A 21750-nucleotide genomic window follows, 5' to 3' on the forward strand; every position below is an offset into this window, starting at 1 on the left:
TGTGGTGTATATAGCATAGTGATGTGTGTGTATATATGAGTGTTTGCGTCAATCTATTCCTGCACAGCTGGCTATACCGGTAGGGTTTAAATCAGAACAGGAACACAGGGTGTACGACTTGTTGCCATTCAGATTCATGTTCTGTCATTTATTTTTAGCTGTTTTTCTGGGTTGACAGTTTCCAACTCTATTTAAAAGTTTGATCCCGTTCTGTTACGACTGTCTCCAACTAGTATCTGCCAAGATTTTACAAACATCTCTCCAACGCTATTCCTAAAAGCACATATTTTGTCAGCTCCTCATCTTACAACAAAGAGAGTTTTTGCTTAAAATCATGTTTGACTTTCCTCCTCCTTCTTGACAAGAAGAATGAAATACAACAACAACCGTTGACAAACGCCTTCCGACTACACTAGTATCCACCTACTGTTACATCTTTGCTTCTGCTTGTTTGACTAATGCTTCCTGTCTGCGTGGCAGATCTGGCTGTGGCGGTCGGTTGGTGTTTTGGCGGTGGTATTGATCGTGGTGTGTATGTGTGTAGCCTAATCAATGTGACAGATCTGAGGGGGTGGTTCGGCCCGAGCTACCGCCACCTGCCACATGCTGGGGCCTCTGCTCTTCCTCTCCTCCTCTGGCCCCCTGCTGGGGCCTCTGCTCTTGCTCTCCTCTCCTCCTCTGGCCCCCTGCAGAGGGCATCGATCCCCCCTTCTCTGGGGGAGGAGGGAAGTTGGAACAGTAACATCCCCCCCAACAGCCTGCAACTCCCTCCACCCCTGGTTTCGACTGAGCTGCCATCGCAGCAGAAAGGAAGCTGGCTGTGGATTTGAAGCAAAGGGGAGTTCTAATGTTGTTGGGCTTAAGTGTTTTTTGACTATCGGTCAAAGTAGTTTTTTTTTAAGTCAAAAATGTAATTATCCTGCAAAATGTTGTTAATCTAAATGTTTGTGATGCTTATGATAATATAAAATGATGTTTACGATCATGTAAAATTATGTTTATGATCATGTAAAATTATGTTTGTGATAAATGATGTAAATGACTATTCAAATAAAGTGTGTTTTGCTACGGTGTGCCCAACTGAACATGACCCTGGTTTGATTGAATTGGGCCCTTAGTATTAATAAGTCAAGTGATTATTAAGTGAACCTTGCTAATGAAACCTGTTGAATCATTCTCTGGTGGACAGGAGGACAAAAGAGAAGAAGGGAGGATAGTACAACAGACGGGAAGAGAGAGACAAGGTCTCCACTTACACATCAAAGCGAAGATTCTGCTTCTCCTCGAAGAAGAAATCCAGGACAAACTTCCGAACAAAGTCCGGGTTCAGGGTGTTATCGATCACTTCTGTTCGGCCAAACTGCTCCGGAACGGGCCAAGGAGGAAGGAGAAGGAGTGAGAAGGAGAGAGAAAGTGAGAAATTAGTCAATATTACAGGAGATGATATCATCAGTCACTTGATGACTTGAAAACTGTTTTGATCTTCAAAATGACTACATAATAGTGCCTGAGGCTGGTCTAGCGGGTAAAGCCACCGCCTGCAGCACATATGCAACACCCTCAGCAGTGTTATTAATAGGGAGTGTATTCCACTCCCGTTTTAAATGACTGAATAGTTCTAGGCAGCCTTTACTCTGTTTTCTTGCGACTACCGACCTGCTCAAACCATAGCAATCAATCATTGCTTTGTCCCAATGTCCCATCGTGCTCTCTGTCAGCGGTGATGCGCTATTGATCCGTGTTCTGCCACAACACCTGTCAAACAACCCCGACCAACCTGTCCCCCCAACACTCACAGTCGCAAATGTTCAAAGTCAATAGCAGTCCATAGAATGCACTTATATCTGATGGACTGAAGAGCACCAGATTCTATCAAACATGAATCTTTTGTGTGTGGTTTCAGTCTTGCTTTGCGTGAGCCCATGGTTTCTCCTATAAGCTGTGGTAACAGTGTGATGGAGGAGGGAGATATTAGGGAAGGTACTTTGGAGATGTTTGAGGTTTGTGGTCGCAATTGCCAATAAATGTCATATCCTATTGTCATCGAGAACAGTCTGACAGCATTGTACATTGTCAGTGTTTACGTAGGACGAGGGTCTTGAACTTGCAGATCTCGAGCCACATATAACCAAAAATTCCCATATTTTCCAGAAATGGCGGTTGACGCAGCAGTTGTAGAGTAGAATGTACAGTGGAGAAACAGAAGTGGTAAACAACATCCTGTGGCTGTATCTGGTATAATATATGATTTATACATTTGGCCAGTGGTGACCCGTCACCATCATGCAGAGCCCCACCTCTTTTGAGCCCCACTTGTTTAGCTTAAAAAAATATATATATAAAAAAATATATATATAATTGGCCTGTTTTGCATGTTATTTTGCCATTAATTCGTGTTACATTTTGCAAGCAATGTAAAAAAAATAATCCTTGAGTTAATAAAGCCGCATATAAACATGGTCTCTTTCTTGAGTAAGGCAGCTCCAAAATGCAGGTGTGTTACGAACCCCTTTGGCCCTGCAGTCTAGGGGGGATGGAAACGAGACCCGTAACATATCTCATGCAAATCATAATAGTGAAAAGTAACAGTGAGAACTAAAAGAAATCCACAGACAACTTAAACCTACCGTCAAACACTTCTGGTTTATTTTAAACACACGGTAATGGGGTGTGGGAAAAAGGGGCTGAGCTGGACCCAAGGAAAGAAATAATAAATATCCAAACAAACCCCTAAGCTAGTCTAGCCTGCTTTAAGAACAGCTAGCTAACTAACCAAAAATACAGTGGGTGGTCCACCCAGTTCTAACTAGGGTATTTAGACACTGTTTTCATGCGGGTAATGTAGGCCCATGGGCGACTTGGCTGGTTATCCCCTTTTCCCACCAAGGGAAAAGGAGCAGGTGTGTCTTCTGATTAGCGACTGATTGGCGACTGATTAGGGAATGATAATTGCCACCTGTGAGTAGGGGAGAAGGAGTGAAAAGAAATACACACAGGATACCTGTATCCGTAACAAGGTGATTCAGCTTAGCTCAGTGATTTCTGTGATGGAGGGGCAGCCAGCGAAAATACAGAGCTTAGGCGTTAGTAATCTTCTCTAGTTGCTCTGTGATTGGCTCAGTGTTCTGTCACTCATGGGGACACTACGTCACCTCAGAATCTACAAGGAAAGCTAGGCAGTTCAAGCCCCTTGGGTGCTGCCGTAGATTTACATTAGAAGTGCTCGTCGAAGAAGGCATTGGCCACAGATAAAATTACGTCAAATCACGTTATATCTACCATAGCTTTGATTGGACTGATCGTGTCAACATCATACTTTCACAATCTTAGCTAGAAAGCTAGCTAGCTAGACAAGCAGTCATCATGAATAATGGCAAATAATTTTCAATGCTTGTCAAATGAAGAGAAATTGTAAATAAAACGTATCGGTGCTCATCGGCCATCGAACATTACATAAAAACTTGGAAATCACAAATTCACTATTTTGCTTCCCCTGTCTGTAATTCGGTGGAGAGGGTGTGTGGTCTAAGTCTGGGTTTAAGGATTTAAAATATCTGTCTGAAAAGGTCTCTTTTCCAAGCTTAAAAAGATAAACATTCACATGCAACACAATGGTTGAATACATGGCCATGCTGTCAATCCAGCATGACTTCTGCCGTGTTCAAAACAACTGGTAACTCGGAATTGGGAAATTTCGGACTTCCGACTTTAGTGCGTTCAAGACAACTGGGAACTCAGAGGAAAAACGAGCTCCGACTGGGAAAATCAGCTTTGAACGCTCATCCAACTCGGAAATCCAAGTCGGGAATTCAGGCCTCTTTCTAGACCTTCGACTTTCCGACCTGAAGATCACTGACATCATGATTTAACCTCGCTTTTTCCAGAGTTCCCAGTTGTCTTGAAAGCACCATAAATCCAGAGAATGCCGGACTTTGATGAAAGTTTGATGACAAAGTTTGCCCATAAGGACTGCCGTGCCACCTTCCTGTTCAAGTGAGCACAGCAAAACAACAGTGAGTCCAAAAATATGTCTTGTACGCTGCTGCATAAATAATATGCCAAGGATATGTGTACTATAGCTAAGAAAGTAATACTAAGTGTCTGTTATGTTGTAAGCTGTTAGTAGCCCATGTGTCTCACCCTAAGAATTTGGTCCCTCTCCACCTCAGAACTTAGCCTAAAGTGCAGAACAAATATCAAATACATATTTTTTAGCTCGCTCATTAATTTCTTAATCGAAATTACGGTTTGCCTCTTATCCTCTCATCGTTCCCTTAGGCCATAGTTTGTAGCCTACATCTCAATTGTTATATTGCTTATATAGGTCTATCTCATTAGTATCTTATTAATAATTTTAGGCAATGTTGGAATGATGCAATTCATTGTTTTTCTTTGTGTATTATAATTAGTGCATATGCTTTTCTCCACTATGAGGGGATATTACAGTATGTAATGTTTTTGGGTCTGTAACCACGTTTGCCAGTGACAGTCTCTTCCCATTCAAATGTTTTTTCAACAAAAAGTTTAGTAATAGAACCATGTAATTCCAGTTGATGTTGCAAGGGTTGTTTTGTTTGGGCAATACGCTGTCTGAGCTTCGTTATATTGTCTATAAAAGTGGATCCTCGTGATTGTATTTTCCTTCCTTTTTAGACCACAAAGGCCTAATAAAATACTTCAAAATGGTAGGCTAACAGTGTCTCGCTCTCTCTCCATGTGATGACTTAAAGAGTAAAGTTAAATTCAGCAATATGTTGAGTTATCTGAACTAACATCTATCTGAATTTCTGTCGTGTCCATTTTGAAAGTGCTGAATGAAGGCCTACCTCATCACAGCTCGTTTGCTTGCACTTGCTTATACTTACATGCTGACCACAAAGCTAGCGAGCGTTGCTAAATAAATGTACACATACGTTATTCAATCATTGCATCCAAACTGCTCGCAAGCGTCTGCATAGCCAGGCGCTAAAATATAACTTGTTTCTATTTGTGACGCTTGGTGCACTGCACATCCCGCCTCTCCCATCTCCTGATTGGTTTTTAGGAGCATATACCCACGTGGGTGATTGAAAGATGAACTGAGGTCACACTCCAGTCCAGTTGGTGGTGGTAGTGCACCTTAAGATTGGTTGCCAAATGCCATATAAAATCCAAAGATGAAGAAGCCTGAAGAAGGAGATATTACTAGAAACTAACTCGGTTTACCCTTTTATCTGTGGATTAATTGTCGGAGTAGGAGATCTTGTGCATTTCAGGTAAAAGAACAACCCAATATTTACATCCCAGGACAAATTAACTAGCATCAGCAAGCTAGATAGATAAATTGCCATGAATGTTTCATGCTTTTCGACCTGTCCCCAAATGAATGTAGTTGGTTCAGAGTTTGTTTTGATATTTCAATCTGCGTGTCTTTATCGTGTCTGGTGTGGGGGTACAAAATCAGCATGCACGCGATGGCACACAAGGACATGTGTGCATGATATAAGAACAAACATTATGAATTTACTGAACATGAAAGTAATAATGTTTGTGTATGGTTCAAAGGTCAAAACTCATGTCGGCATTCGTTATTATTGAAAGAGAATGCAGTTCATATCGAGTTGAAACCATATTTATTTAAGCATGTCCGCCATGCCAGCTATGGTTTTTAAAAAGGCAGTAAATGAGGCTAAATGAACTGTTTCGCTGCCAGAGTAGGCACCGCTGATAGCCAGGTGTAGTGGTGGTAAGGATTCACACACGGTGCTGAAAGGAAAGCGCCGCTGTCGGGGACAGCTTTATGTAGGCCCAAACAGTTTGTGGGGACCATTTGTCATCGTTATAGTGCAATTAATGTATTGTTTAGTGTTGTGTTGTAGCTTTGCTGGCATGCATTTTTAAAAAGTGTTCTTTGTACCACCAAGATTTACAAGCTAAAAATCGCCATTGCATTTAGCTAGCCTCATTTTCCCTTCTCTCTCCAAATAATGACTCCCAAGTCTTTTAACAGATGTTTGGGACCGCTGGCTATCCCATTCTGAAACAACACAGCTGCTTTAAGAAGTGCAGCAGCAGGTATCTGGCATTGATGGAAACTTGGAAGATTCAAGCCTTGGAGCGCTCAAACTATGATGACAGGTGTCAAAATACAATGTACTCAAAAGTGTCATCCATAAAAGACAGATCTACAGATTCATTCATTTCATATCTTGGAGGAATGAAAGAACAGCAAAGTCCATAGATGTATTAGACGACTCTTCCTGTCACCCTGTTCTGTGCTTGTGTGTGTGTGTCGAGCGTAGTGGATGACTTGACAGGTGCTGAGGGATGGGTTGGCGGGATGAGCGTCGGGAGGTGTCGAGGGGGTTGGGGACGGAGGGTGGTGGTGGTGAAGAGGAGGCAGGGGAGGCAGATGTGTCAGAGAGGGGGGCTCTTGACTTGCAGTTGCATCACTCTCGTTTGATCCCTCGCTGCTTATTAAGGCAGCTGATACTCATAAGGCCCTGCAGGTGTGTGTGTGTGTGTGTGTGTGTGTGTGTGTGTGTGTGTGTGTGTGTTATAAATTAACAACTGCCTGGGTCCTTTGGTTCGAGCTTAGAGAAGGGTTTCTATGTCTCCATGCAGACAGATAGCAGAGATAACATGGAGTCAGATCAGCCTAAGGCAGGCCTGGGAAACTCCAGTCCTCAGGGGCCTGAATGGTGTCCCACTTTTGCCCCAGCTAACACACCTGACTCCAATAATCAACTAATCATGATCGTCAGTTAAAAATGCAATTAGTTTAAATCACGAGTGTTTGCTAGGGATGGGGGAAACGTGTGATAGGACTCTAATTGCTTAGGCCTGGCCTAAGGACTAGTAGTGTTCTTTAAGGCAGGGGTTCCCAAACTCCTGCCCTGCATGCCACCTCTATTTCTATGGATACAAGCATATTCATGACACACACTGTTCATACCCCTCTGGTTGGTGGAGACAACATTTTGCATGTTTAAAGCGTATTTGCTGTAATTCTACACATTTTGTCATGGGGTGCAGAGAAAATGTTGCTGTTTTAATGCTAATTTAATTGCAATTATATACATTTTCCCATGTCTGTGTATTCATGTGATATTTGAGTGACTCAAGCTTCCTGTGTGTCAAACTCAAAGCTAGGCTAAAAACCTAGCTAAAAATCATTAGCTGACATGGGCTAGTTGATCTGGACATTTCATACAAGTTATAAATGACTTTTTAAGGTCTGCAATGACTGACATGACAAAAGGAAAACTGATGATGCACTACCCAATTTCAAAATTGCACCTTCTGTATTCTACTATGACAACTTTCAAGAGTAAGTTGAAAGCCAGACTAAGTTCTTTATTACAAATAAAAAAAATAAAAAGTTCTAAAATAGAGAAAGAGAGGGAGAAAGAGAAGCTCATCCAGACAGCGAATCCCTCAAGGATCCAAAATGTATTCCAAAATAAGACATGTGGCCGCCGAATGTCGCGCCGTGAGTCGGGAATCGAGAGCCATCATTGTTATTCTGTAAGAACTCGGTAGAAAGTAGGTTAGCATCGTTAGCGTCACTGTGACTTCCCACAGAGTGTGGCTCTGCATGCAGTCAGGTGCTTTGGAGTCAGCCTAATGAATCCTCTTTAGCTTTAGCTCAAAGAGAGACGAGAGAGAGGAGGAAAGGCAGCCTGCCGCACACACACTTCAATGAGGAATAAGTAGCAATGTCGTTCTGGTCCAAAAACTTGTTCCTGCGTTTTTTTTGATTGTTTTGGACTGTTTCATTATTTGAGAACTGAATCCGTTATAAAATGTATGCACGCATGACTATGTCGCTTTGGATAAAATCATCTGCTAAAAGGCATATTATTATTATATCATTAAAGAAAACTTCATTTTGTCTCGGTTTCTCACTTGCTTTGGATTCTAGTCAACTTGGCTCTGCAGAGCTGCTGGTGAAACTAATACTAATCATCTTGTTTCATATCGTTAGACAAACAAAACATCTCTGCTACTAACCTAACTGCATCAAAACAAGCTCTGAGCCAAGTTCCACAATTCTATCTATACTACCGTACCAGGGTTGTGTTCATTTGGCATTAAACAGAAGAAAACAGACTAAAACAAGGAAGGACTAACCTAGACTTGTCCAATAAGAAATGCTCATCTTAGTTTTGTGTTGCATAGTGCTGAGCAATTAGTGCTTTTTGAGGTAGGTTTGATTTTGGTTTAGATGGGTTTTTTTTACATTAAATGCACTATTACAACATTTTGCCCCAATGTGGCACTAATGCAAAACAAACAACGTGCGTAGCAACAGATTGACAAAAAATATAATAGCACATTATTGGATGTCTCATGGAAGCCTTTAGCCTAGCATATTTTCTTCACACAAAGTCACCATAAATTCAAAGCACACGCATAATTGATCCTGCCAGACTGCACATGAGACCCGAATGCAGTTTAGAGTTCTCATCAGAACTGAAAATTTGATCCCGGTCCGACCCAAACCCGGTGACCTGAAGACTGAGCCCAGACCTGGTCCGACATCACAGAAATGAAATGAGCCCGAACCGGAAAAAAAGCCAGATTTCAAGAAAACAGTTAGCTATATTGATTTAATCTAGTGAGGAGAACAACAAGGTGGAGGCGAGCAGCAGCGGGGTAAGGAGACGAGGAAACAGCCATTGGTCCTAGAAAAAGCGCAGGGTAAACTCACCTTAGTTATGAGCAACTGAATGATGAAAATATTGAAATAAAGTAGGCTAAGGCAATTGAAGGCATGTATCAAATTCTTGCTTATACTGAAAATCCCAAAGTCATGTCCAACCGTAATACTAATTTTGGGCTCCCGAGTGGCGCAGTGGTCTAAGGCACTGCTTCTCAGTGCTAGAGGCGTCACTACAGAACCTGGTTCGATTCCAGGCTGTATCACAACCGGCCATGATTGAGAGTCCCATAGGGTGGCGCACAATTGTCCCAGCGTTGTCCGAGTTGGCCGGGGTAGACCGTCATTGTAAATAAGAATTTGTTCTTAGTAAAATAAATAAATAGCACCTTTTTGATTGGGAGAGTGGCATCACGCTGCTTTGAGAAGCGTGGGGGATTTGTCTAGATAAATCAATCAATGTCAGGTTTTTGTGTTCATTGACTCTCCTTTTGGATATTTGGTAACAATTAGGCTGGGGGAAATGTTAGCTAAGATGAGGTGAGTGCCAATGATCACCTTTATTCATATATTAGCTGATCAGAACATTTGCTAGCATGTTATACAATGCCTGTCCTACTCCTGCCCAAAATGCTGTGGATTATCTAATAATCAATCAATGTGATTTTGTTTCACTGAATCTGTCTGTACATTTAGTTAGTTGATCTCTGGCTGGACAACAGGAAGTTGTAGCTCACCTATCACTGATCAGAAACATAAATCAAGTGGATTATTTATCTATTGACTCACATAGTCTTATATAGAGCCGAGGCTATTTTCCTATCGTTCCAATCTCTCCGAAACCAAATTCGAGCTCCTCACATGAAAATTCCTAACTTTATTCTGTAACCCACAGGTTGCATTATCAAAGGATGTCTCGCTTATGCATGTCAAAATACCGCTATAACATGTCCCCCGCTTCGATTGAGAGCTTCGGTAGAGAATGTGTGATAAATAAACAGCATGAGAGTATATGTTTTTTTTTTAAACAGTTGGTCCCTGTTAAGATGACTTGATATTTAATAACATTTCTCTCTTCATGTCTCCGTTATTCATGAGCTGATCTGTTATAATCATCCATTTGATTTAGCCAAATAGGAGATATTCTGTCATTCTTTGGAGTTTATCTAGCAAGGTTAGCAACTTTGGTAATTTGACTCTTGGAATTAGTGGAATTCAAATAATTTTGTGGAATTAAAATAATTTAACCGACATCCAGTCAATTAGGCGTTTAAAAAAAGAAAAATAACCGGCATTAGGGTTAATCCTCAGTACTAGTGTTGCAAAACTTTTTTTTAAAGTTGCCTGCTCATGAGCACGACCCAGGGTGGTGAGCCCTATATTTCTTACTGGTGAGAGAGCCTGCCAAACAGCATCCGTAGCGGAGGCCAAAGAATGCATCTTTTACACAGTGATTAAACTGCACCGCAGCCCGGCCTGAGGGAGGTTGGGCAGCAGACTGGGAAATGGAAGCATATGGACAAGTCCAGGCTCGGCTCCAACCTGGCAACGGAAGCAGAAACGAGCTGCTCTTCTCTTCATCCAGATTTATTATAAAAGAGTGCCGGAAAATAGACTGAGAGCAAAACTGAGGAGCTCATCGTGGCAGAGCGCGACTTTCATGGGAAATGAAAGGGGGGAAACTCGTTGAGAAGTTCACAGAGATGTAACTTTTTTTGCTGGCCGTTTATTATATAAAGTGAAGAGAAAATATGGTTCTGAAGAGTAAATACCAAACTTTTATTGTTCAGACAGTGATGGCTGGTGACTTAAAAAGCTGAGGAGGATAATGGATGTAATATATTTTTGGAGAAAAAAGCTAATGGGCTGACCATTTTTCATGTTCTAAGTTACCCTTTACAAAATATTCTGAACACCAGCACAAGTCGTTTAATTAGCCTATGGCAAAACATTGTAAGTACTTGAATCCATGCACAACATACAAAATAGCCTACAATGTTGAGAGTCTGAAACTAAGCGCAGACCAGTCTATGCTGCATTTATTGAAAAAAAGGGAAGAAACTAAAAAGTTCACAGGGTAACTTTATTAAGATGGCACTGGATTTACCAAAGTGTAAAGGAAAAAAAGTTCAGAAAAGTAAATACCAAACGTTTATCACTTTTATCTTTCAAAAGATTTGAAGGGAGCATTAAATGATAGTCAGGAAAGATTGGTATGAAACGTCCTGGCTTAGTTTGTAAGCAAGGGAGTTTATCCCAACAAGATTGCTGTATTCTCCATTTGATACATCGCACAGCAATCTAGCATTTTCTTAAACTATCACTGTAAAGGTATCCTGAACAGCACATCCATTCAGTTGACTGGTGTTTTACCTTTATTTAACTAGGCAATTCAGTTAAGAACAAATTCTTATTTTCAATGATGGCCAAGGAACAGTGGCCTTGTTCAGGGGCAGAACGACAGATTTTTACCTTGTCAGCTCGGGGATTCGATCTTGCAACCTTTTGGTTACTAGTCCAATGCTCTAACCACTGGGCTACCTGCCGCCCCATTGGCTCCTCACTAAAGCAACTATAGGTCAATGTTCCCCCAGTTTTTGGTGAAAAAAAACATTTACTATATGGCTATTGAGGCATACGCCTTTATCCAAAGTGACTTACTCGTATTACAGACAGTGTGTGTGTCTGTGGATGTAGGTATTTCACTACCCAAGATACTGATTAAGGCTTGCTGGGCAGTGTCTACCTGTGTGGTTTCCTGTGGAAGGTAACCGCTGAGCACCTTTGATATTGCAACACAGAACTTAGACCAAGTTTCAAGTTTTGTCACGTGCACAAGTACAGTGAAATTCCTTTCCCAACAATGCAGTAATCAATATCAGTAGTACCAAACAATTAAGTAAAATAGAACCAAAACGCACAAAAAAGAAGAACAAGAAGAACAGGAGAAAGTAAGTAAGCTATATACAGGGTCAGTTCCAGGGTCAGTGCCAATACTATTTCCAATATACAGGGATACTGGAGTGGTAGGGTTAGCAATGTATAGGGGTAAGGCGACTAGGCAACAGTGGTGGAAAAAGTACCCAATTGTCATACTTGAGTAAAAGTAAAGATACCTTCATAGAAAATGACTCAAGTAAAAGTGAAAAAGTCACCCAGTAAAATACTACTTGAGTAAAAGTCTAAAAGTATTGGTCTTAAATATACTTAAGTAAATATATATGCTACAATATACTTAAGTATCAAAAGTAAAAGCATAAATTATTTCAAATGACTTATATTAAGCTAACTTATCTAGATGGGTGAGGGCAGTGTAAAGTAGAATTGAGATTGTGTTGTCTATGGATCTGTTGGATTGGTATGCAAATTAGAGTGGGTCTAGGGTATCTGGGATGATGGAGTTAATGTGTGCCATAACCAGCCTCTCAAAGCACTTCAGGATTACGGATGTGAGTGCTACAGGGCGGTAGTCATTGTGGCAGGTAGCCTTAGAGTCCTCGGGAACAGGAATGATTGTGGTCAGCTTGAGACATGTGAGGATTAGTGTTGTCATGATACAAGAATTTTGACTTTGATACCGATACCCGGTTTAGTATCACTATACTCGATACCATCACGATACTCGATACCAAAACAAAACTACAACAAAATTGGCATATTAGCCAAAGTCACAGAATGACACTTGATCCAGACAGATAAACTCAGCTACCGCTCTGTTCAATCCTTGGGCCTCTTGAGTTCAATTTCATTTGAACATTTTAATGTAAACATGTTTTAGACAACAATGTAGGCTATGCATTAATGAATAAATTATACAATCAATTTGACTTTGTTTTTACCAATCTAACTAAAAAACAATATAATGGTGAATCTCTATTGATAAACTGGGTAAATCAAGATGTAGCCTAGGTCTATTCACAACACAGGTGAATGGATATTATTCAGTAGGAGTGTGTGCATGCACTTGGTTATTGAGCTTGATTTAGCTGATATCATGGAGCTACAGATGATAAACAATTACTTCCATTAAGGACTTATTTTTATCGGCAACTGCTATGAGAACAGATTATTTTATTATACTGATTAACAACATTTGCATAGAAGAAGTGATCTCTTCTTTCATAAAAGTGTGCTCCATTTCTTTAAAAAATGACGTCATTCGCCGAGGCAGAACGTGACTGTGGAATCTGACTTTGTGACTATGGAACCAGACAGAAGGCGAGGGAGGCAAAAAAGTGAATGAGTTTTTGGTGGCAAGGGAGACGAAGTGAATTCATTAATTTGATTGGGGAAGCAGCGAACCTTCACTGTGGGGACAAACTTCGGTGATGCATTTTCTAATGAAGCCAGTGATAGAGGTGGTTAGCTCGTTGATGCTATTGACAGAGTCCCGGAACATATTCCAGTCAGCGCGAACAAAGCAGTCTTGTAGCATAGCCTCCGATTCGGAGTACCAGTTCTCTATGGAGCGCATCATGGATACTTCCTCTTTGAGCTTCTGCATGTAGACAGGAAGCAGGAGTATAGAATCATGATCTGATTTGCTGAAGGGGAACAAGGGAGGGACTTGTATGCTTCCTTGTTCTCACGCCTGCTCCCGCTCTCCCTCTCTGGCGCTCGAGGGCACCAGGCTGCCCTTTATTACACACACCTGTCACCATCATTACACACAGCTGCGCAATATGACTTCCCTATTTCTGTCTGCTCCTCACTTTGTTCCCTGTGTCAGCTTTCATGTCGTTATTTTTCCCCTGCCCAGACGCTGTTCCTGTTCTGTTTCATGTCCGTTGTTCATTAAATGTTCTCCCTGTACCTGCTTCCCATCTACCAGCGTCGATCCTACAGAATGCTGACACCGCTAAAAGAAGCATCAGGGAGTTTTGTTTTTTGATTTGGTTGGGGACGTCGGGTCCGGGTGCTGTCGCCGAGGGAACCGGGGGTGCTCAGTTAGCTCGTCGGGCTTCCACTCCTTATCTGGCTCAAGAAGTCTTCTTGCCTCGACCGGATCGCCGGGCTCCCACGCCTCGGCCGGATCGCCGGGCTCCCACGCCTCGGCCGGATCGCAGGACTATGAACCTTCAGCCGGTTCGTCGGTCTCCAACGCCCCAGCCGGCTTGTCTGGCGCCCATGCCTCGGCCGGCCCGTCAAGCTCGCCCAGGTGGGACGCCGGGTGGCACCCCTAGAGGGGGCGGTACTGTCACACCTGTTCCCTCTCTCCCTCTCTGGCGCTCGAGGGGCGCCAGGCTGCCCTTTATCACGCACACCTGTTACCATCATTACGCGCAGCTGCGCAATATGGGACTCACCTGGACTCCTTGACTTTGTTGATTGACTTCCCTATTTCTGTCTGCTCCTGACTTTGTCAGCATTGATGTCGTTATTTTTCTCCTGTTCTGTTTCATGTCTGTTGTTCATTAAATGTTCTCCCTGTACCTGCTTCTCGTCTACCAGCGTTGATCCAAAAGCTTTAATTTGGAAATTCTAAATTCCAACAAAACAAAGTGTATAAATCAATATCAAATATTTCAATGCCCTTGGACACGGGAAAAATGGGTCACCTTTTTCTAACACAAATGCTACCTGATTCAAAGTATGGAATGACCCTGTGTATTGGTTGTTTAAGAGACGATAATAATACATTTAGCTAAAATGTGTGTAGAATAGCAGGGGTCTAGGACTTTATTGCCCCTAGTGGTGAAGGAGACGTGTTGATGGAAGTTGGGCATCACGTGTCTTAATGACCAGTAGTTCATTTAAGCCGGATCCTGCCGGAACAGGATCTAGCACCTCTCCATTTTGGACTGTTTCCTTCCTGAACCGATTTGGCCCGATTCGGTAACTCTTACTATATGAAACATAATTTTCACTGTTTGCAATGTAAAAATGTGCATTAAAGTGAAAGTTCAATGCCTCGTCTTAATTCTCCTGCCCACTAAAAAAACGCAACATGAAAAAGTCAATTTTCAGCCCGGGCCTGATATTCTAAGAGTTGATTCGGGTTGGGCCGGCCCGAGCTTATGGTTTGCACAACATTGTAACCTATGTTTGAAACCAACGCGCAGCCGTGGCTGTGTGAGAATGGTGTCTGTATCTCTCACAGAACTAGAATGAGATTCACTTTCTATTATCGCTCTGCTCTGATTGACATGAGCCTGCAACTCTCATCTCTCCAGTGCTGCGCTTCATCATTTATTTCCTTATAAAATCATAGCCGCACGAAGGGTTCTGGAGGAGCTGTAGCACACCTGATGAATTGAAATACATTTGCCAAAGTTACAGAATTACTGCTGCCTGTTCAGAAAGAAATGGAATAATTCAGAATAGCCTACTATACCATGAGAAGGCCTATAATTTAGCCACAGAGGATCAATAATAATAAATATATATATAGGGTGGGGGAAAAAAGTATTTGATCCCCTGCTGATTTTGTACGTTTGACCACTGACAAAGAAAGGATCAGTCTATAATTTTAATGGTAGGTTTATTTGAACAGTGAGAGACAGAATAACAACAAAAATATCCAGAAAAACGCATGTCAGAAATGTTATAAATTGATTTGCATTTTAATGAGGGAAATAAGTATTTGACCCCCTCTCAATCAGAAAGATTTCTGGCTCCCAGGTGTCTTTTATACAGGTAACGAGCTCTGAGATTAGGAGCACACTCATAAAGGGAGTGCACCTAATCTCGGCTTGTTACCTGTATAAAAGACACCTGTCCACAGAAGCAATCAATCAATCAGATTCCAAACTCTCCACCATGGCCAAGACCAAAGAGCTCTCCAAGGATGTCAGGGACAAGATTGTAGACCTACACAAGGCTGGAATGGGCTACAAGACCATCGCCAAGCAGCTTGGTGAGAAGGTGACAACAGTTGGTGCGATTGTTCGCAAATGGAAGAAACACAAAAGAACTGTCAATATCCCTCGGCCTGGGGCTCCATGCAAGATCTCACCTCGTGGAGTTGCAATGATCATGAGAACGGTGAGGAATCAACCCAGAACTACACGGGAGGATCTTGTCAATGATCTCAAGGCAGTTGGGACCATAGTCACCAAGAAAACAAATTGGTAACACACTACGCCGTGAAGGACTGAAATCCTGCAGCGCACGCAAGGTCCCCCTGCTCAAGAATACATATACATGCCCGTCTAAAGTTCGCCAATGAACATCTGAATGACTCAGGTGACAACTGGTGAAAGTGTTGTGGTCAGATGAGACCAAAATGGAGCTCTTTGACATCAACTCAACTCGCCGTGTTTGGAGGAGGAGGAATGCTGCCTATGACCCCAAGAACACCATCTCCACCGTCAAACATGGAGGTGGAAACATTATGCTTTGGGGGTGTTTTTCTGCTAAGGGGACAGGACAACTTCACTGCATCAAAAGGACGATGGACGGGGCCATGTACCGTCAAATCTTGGGTGAGAACCTCCTTCCCTCAGCCAGGGCATTGAAAATGGGTCGTGGATGGGTATTCCAGCATGACAATGACCCAAAACACACAGACAAGGCAACAAAGGAGTGGCTCAAGAAGAAGCACATTAAGGTCCTGGAGTGGCCTACCCAGTCTCCAAACCTTAATCCCATAGAAAATCTGTGGAGGGAGCTGAAGGTTCGAGTTGCCAAACGTCAGCCTCGAAACCTTAATGACGTGGAGAAGATCTGCAAAGAGGAGTGGGACAAAATCCCTCCTGAGATGTGCGCAAACCTGGTGGCCAACTACAAGAAACGTCTGACCTCTGTGATTGCCAACAAGGGTTTTGCCACCAAGTACTAAGTCATGTTTTGCAGAGGGGTCAAATACTTATTTCCCTCATTAAAATGCAAATCATTTTATAACATTTTTGACATGCGTTTTTCTGGATTTTCTTTGTTGTTATTCTGTCTCTTACTGTTCAAATAAACCTTCTATTAAAATTATAGACTGATCATTTCTTTGTAAGTGGGCAAACGTACAAAATCAGCAGGGGATCAAATACTTTTTTCCCCCACGTGTGTGTGTGTGTGTGTATGTGTATGTGTATGTATGTATGTATGTATGTATGTATGTATATATATATATATATATTAGCCTAGCGCCAATAACAAGGCATAGCCTACAGTCGGGAATGTGTGGCAAATCTGTTAGTGAACAGTATGCAGAAAAACAGGCCTTTCACAATATACAATCGCGGGAAAAACACTGACTGGTTGGAAATCAAATGCTTCCTACTGAAAAGAGTAGACTGTAATCTGTCTGCTGTAGACTACAAAAATATCTGATCAACTTCAAAATATTGTTTCACAAATTAAAACAAGAGAGATAGGCTTTTGGCACGAGCGCATCGGCCATCACCAGCTGCGCATCATTGGGTGAGTCAGTGAAACTGGAAAGCATTTTTAGGACAATCATATCCTTCAATGTGTGTTACCACACAACTAGGCCTAAGCTATTGATCGATTCAAGACAAGATCGTTTTTATTGATCTCAAATTCTCAGGTCGTGTCAAAGTAACCTGTCATTTCGATAATATGTGCGGTATTAAAAAAGATTCTGCCAAAGTCTCCAGTCATGTGAAATGACATAGAATTGCATGAAATGCAAGTAGACCCTAAGCTACTCAAAATGTTCCCCATGTGTGCAACTTCTGTAAGCGCCTCTAGTCTACTGCTCTATGCTACTACGCAAATGCTATGATAGGCATGCAATACTTTATTATAAATGTGTTTTTTTTCCTGCTATCCGGTACCTCAGAGCTCCCCAGGTCAACCCCATTTCATGCTCACTTTTTGTTCCGGCACCTAATTGATTTACGAACTGTTAATGAAGCAGAATTAAAATCACTGGCAGCCAGAAAAGCAGCCTCCAGGTGCTTGGTTTCCTGCTTGTTTATAGTGTTGTACAATTCATTAAGTGCCAGTTTGTTGTTTATCTTGTCCTGAGGTGGAATATATACAGCAGTCACGATAACAGCTGAAAACTCTCTTGGGGAGGTAGAAGGGTCGGCATTTGACCATTAGTTATTCCAAGACGGGTGAACAATGGATCGAAACTTCCACTGCGCTAGAGTCAGTACACCAATTGTTGTTGATGCATACCCCTCCTCCCTCAGAGAGTGTGAGAGAGAGTGTGCATCACAATACTCCTCATTCACATATCCAAGGCTTTTGCCCCTTTGGGTTCCAATAGCTTCTCAATTCATTTTTTGGGTGACCAAATGTTTTGATTACTCATTCCAAAAAACAATTCTTATCTTGAATGACTTTTGCCAATTAAAGTATACTTGTCTATTAAAGGCTTTTTCCCCAATGTGACTTTCAGAGATTATTTTACCTTTTGGGGCTAGGGGGCAGTATTTGCACGGCCGGATAAAAAAATGTACCCGATTTAATCTGGTTACTACTCCTGCCCAGTAACTAGAATATGCATATAATTATTGGCTTTGGATAGAAAACACCCTAAAGTTTCTAAAACTGTTTGAATGGTGTCTGTGAGTATAACAGAACTCATATGGCAGGCAAAAACCTGAGAAGATTCCTTACAGGAAGTGGCCTGTCTGACAAGTTCTTGTTCTTCTTGGCTCTGTTTATTGAAGACTGAGGATCTTTGCTGTAACGTGACACTTCCTACGGCTCCCATAGGCTCTCAGAACCCGGGAAAAAGCTGAATGATATCGAGGCAGCCCCTGGCTGAAAAACATTCGCGCGTTTGGATAGTGGCCGGTCAGAGGACCATCAGACTGGGGCTCGTGCACGAGGGCACGAGATGTTTTTATTTTCTCTCCCTTTGAACGTAAACACGCTTTCCCGGTCGGAATATTTTTTTACGAGAAAAATGGCATAAAAATGGATTTTAAACAGCGGTTGTTGACATGCTTCGAAGTATATTTAGAATTTATTTGTCACGAAACGCTTCGGGTGCGTGACCCTTATTTACCCTTCAGATAGTGTCTTGAACGCACGAACAAAACGCCGCTATTTGGATATAACTATGGATTATTTGGGACCAAACCAACATTTGTTATTGAAGTAGAAGTCCTGGGAGTGCATTCTGACGAAGAACACCAAAGGTAATCAAACTTTTCTAATAGTAAATCGGAGTTTGGTGAGTGCCAAACTTGGTTGGTGTCAAAATAGCTAGCCTGTGATGGCTGGGCTATCTACTTAGAATATTGCAAAATGTGCTTTCACCGAAAAGCTATTTTAAAATCGGACATAGCGAGTGCATAGAGGAGTTCTGTATCTATAATTCTTAAAATAATTGTTATGTTTTTTTGTGAACGTTTATCGTGAGTAATTTAGTAAATTCACCGGAAGTGTTCGGTGGGAATGCTAGTCACATGCTAGTCACATTCTAATGTAAAAAGCTGGTTTTTGATATAAATATGAACTTGATTGAACAAAACATGCATGTATTGTTTAACATAATGTCCTAGGGGTGTCATCTGATGAAGATCATCAAAGGTTAGTGCTGCATTTAGCTGTGGTTTGCGTTTATGTGACATTATATGCTAGCTTGAAAAATGGGTGTCTGATTATTTCTGGCTGGGTACTCTGCTGACATAATCTAATGTTTTGCTTTCGTTGTAAAGCCTTTTTGAAATCGGACAGTGTGGTTAGATTAACGAGAGTCTTGTCTTTAAAATGGTGTAAAATAGTCATATGTTTGAGAAATTGAAGTAATAGCATTTCTAAGGTATTTGAATATCGCGCCACGGGATTACACTGGCTGTTGAGTAGGTGGGACGCAAGCATCCGACCTAGCCCATAGAGGTTAACCCACACATTAATGGGTAAGCCTTCCCTCTGGCTGACAAGAAATGTGATTTATTATGTTGTCTCAAGACCAGAGGTTGTGAGAGAATCCGAATTGGAACTGGTAAGAACCTGTTCAGACCATTTAGGCCCAGTTAGGGTCGGTTCCACCCTTTTAGGCCCTATTAGGCGTTGATTCTGCCCTAGTATTAGCAACGATTTCAATTGGAAATGTAACTGTTCCTTAAAGAGAGGAATGCTCTTCCTCATTGTTCCAACATCCCTGGTTCACCATCAATTCTTACGTTCCTGTAATTATTATACATTCGATCACTGATGAAGTTCGCAACCGATTCCCACTAAGACACAAAAGGTAGACCACTTCTGCTAGGATGAGCCAAACCATGCATCTTTGTCTTCCATTCTATGAAATCCCTGAGATACTGTAATATTCAGTTGAAGTCAGAAGTTTACATACACTTAGGTTGGAGTCATTAAAACTCGTTTTTCAACTACTCCACAAATTTCTTGTTAACAAACTATAGTTTTGGCAAGTCGGTTAGGACATCTACTTTGTGCATGACAAGAAATGTTTCCAACAATTGTTCACAGACAGATTATTTCACTTATAATTCACTGTATCACAATTCCAGTGGGTCAGAAGTGTACATACACTAAGTTGACTGTGCCTTTAAACAGCTTGGAAAATTCCAGAAAATTATGTCATTGCTTTCGAAGCTTCTGATAGGCTAACTGACACTATTTAAGTCAATTGGCGGTGTACCTGTGGATGTACATCACAGCCTACATTCAACCTCAGTGTCTCTGCTTGACATCATGGGGAAATCAAAAGAAATCAGTCAAGACCTCAGAAAAAAAGTTGTAGACCTCCACAAGTCTGATTCATCCTTGGGAGCAATTTCCAAATGCCTGAAGGTACCAACATTCATCTGTACAAACAATAGTATGCAAGTATAAACACCATGGGACCACGCAGCCGTCATACCGCTCAGGAAGGAGACGTGTTCTGTCTCCTAGAGATGAACATACTTTGGTGCGAAAAGTGCAAATCAATCCCAGAACAGCAAAGGACCTTGTGAAAATGCTGGAGGAAACAGGTACAAAAGTATGTGTATCCACAGTAAAACAAGCAACATCTCAAGACATCAGTCAGGAAATTAAAGCTTGGTCGCAAATGGGTCTTCCAAATGGACAATGACCCCAAGCATACTTCCAAAGTTGTGGCCAAATGGCTTAAGGACAACAAAGTCAAGGTATTGGAGTGACCATCACAAAGCCCTGACCTCAATCCTATAGAACATTTGTGGGCAGAACTGAAAAAGCGTGTGCGAGCAAAGAAGCCTACAAACCTGACTCAGTTACACCAGCTCTGTCAGGAGGAATGGGTCAAAATTCACCCAACTTATTGTGGGAAGCTTGTGGAAGGCTACCCGAAATGTTTGACCCAAGTTAAACAATTTAAAGGCAATGCTACCAAATACTAATTGAGTGTATGTAAACTTCTGACCTTCTGGGAATCTGATGAAAGAAAGAAAAGCTGAAATATATCACTCTTCTATTATTCTGACATTTTACATTCTTAAAATAAAGTGGTGATCCTAACTGACCTAAGACAGGGCATTTTTACAAGGATTAAATGTCAGGAATTGTGAAAAACTGAGTTTAAATGTATTTGGCTAAGGTGTATGTAAACGTCCAACTTCAGCTGTATAATAGCAAAGAATGGCTTATCCTTCCAAGGCCATATACATAAGATCTGTAATAAAAAAAGTAATTTCACTCACCTCTCTCCACTCCTTTGTCCCGATGCCTTGAATGTACAAAACCACAACTGCGAAGAGAAAAAGAGAGCGAGTGAGAGGGAGGAAATGAGGTAAAATTTAAATTAATGAAGCCTTATTATTAATAATGAATACCAAGTAACAGAATACTTAATTCAAATTCCTGCACTAGATGTCTTAGCAAATTCACCTGTTATATATTCATTTATTTGAATAGAGACAGATATAATTAAAACGTTGATGCATTGAATTGCTTTGCACCATAAGCTTGTGAGAATTTCCAGCATTATATTATGCTCAGGTCCTGTAGAGAGCTAAGAGGCCATATTTTCATGGCCATGCTTCAATACCCACTCAAGGTATGCATAGCTTTCAGACTGTCAGACACATTCATACTTATGCTATTAGTACAGATGTAGTATCTTAATTTGATCACCCTGTTGCAGGATAACTTTCCTGCAATGAAGGAAATTTAAAACTTGTAATATATGAGGTTTAAAAAGGCTTCTGAAGTTTGTAATTTCCACCTTGAGATTTCAGACTTGATTTTCCCTTACGAGAAAAGTATCA

General features: G+C 41.5%; 1 protein-coding gene across 1 annotated transcript in view; it reads right to left on the reverse strand.

Annotated features, from left to right (window-relative positions):
* LOC106583634 (copine-9) overlaps window positions 1-21750 on the reverse strand; it is a 137483-nt gene that overhangs the window by 92620 nt on the left and 23113 nt on the right. The window contains exons 3-4 of the mRNA XM_014168038.3: window positions 21184-21230; window positions 1257-1360 (exon numbers count right to left, since the gene is read on the reverse strand). Of these exons, the coding sequence (XP_014023513.3) occupies window positions 1257-1360; window positions 21184-21230 (151 nt within the window). The remainder of the gene's footprint in view (window positions 1-1256; window positions 1361-21183; window positions 21231-21750) is intronic.

This window comes from Salmo salar, chromosome 22 (genome assembly GCF_965601325.2).
Source record: "Salmo salar chromosome 22, fSalSal1, whole genome shotgun sequence".
In the NCBI taxonomy this organism is placed as follows: domain Eukaryota; kingdom Metazoa; phylum Chordata; class Actinopteri; order Salmoniformes; family Salmonidae; genus Salmo; species Salmo salar.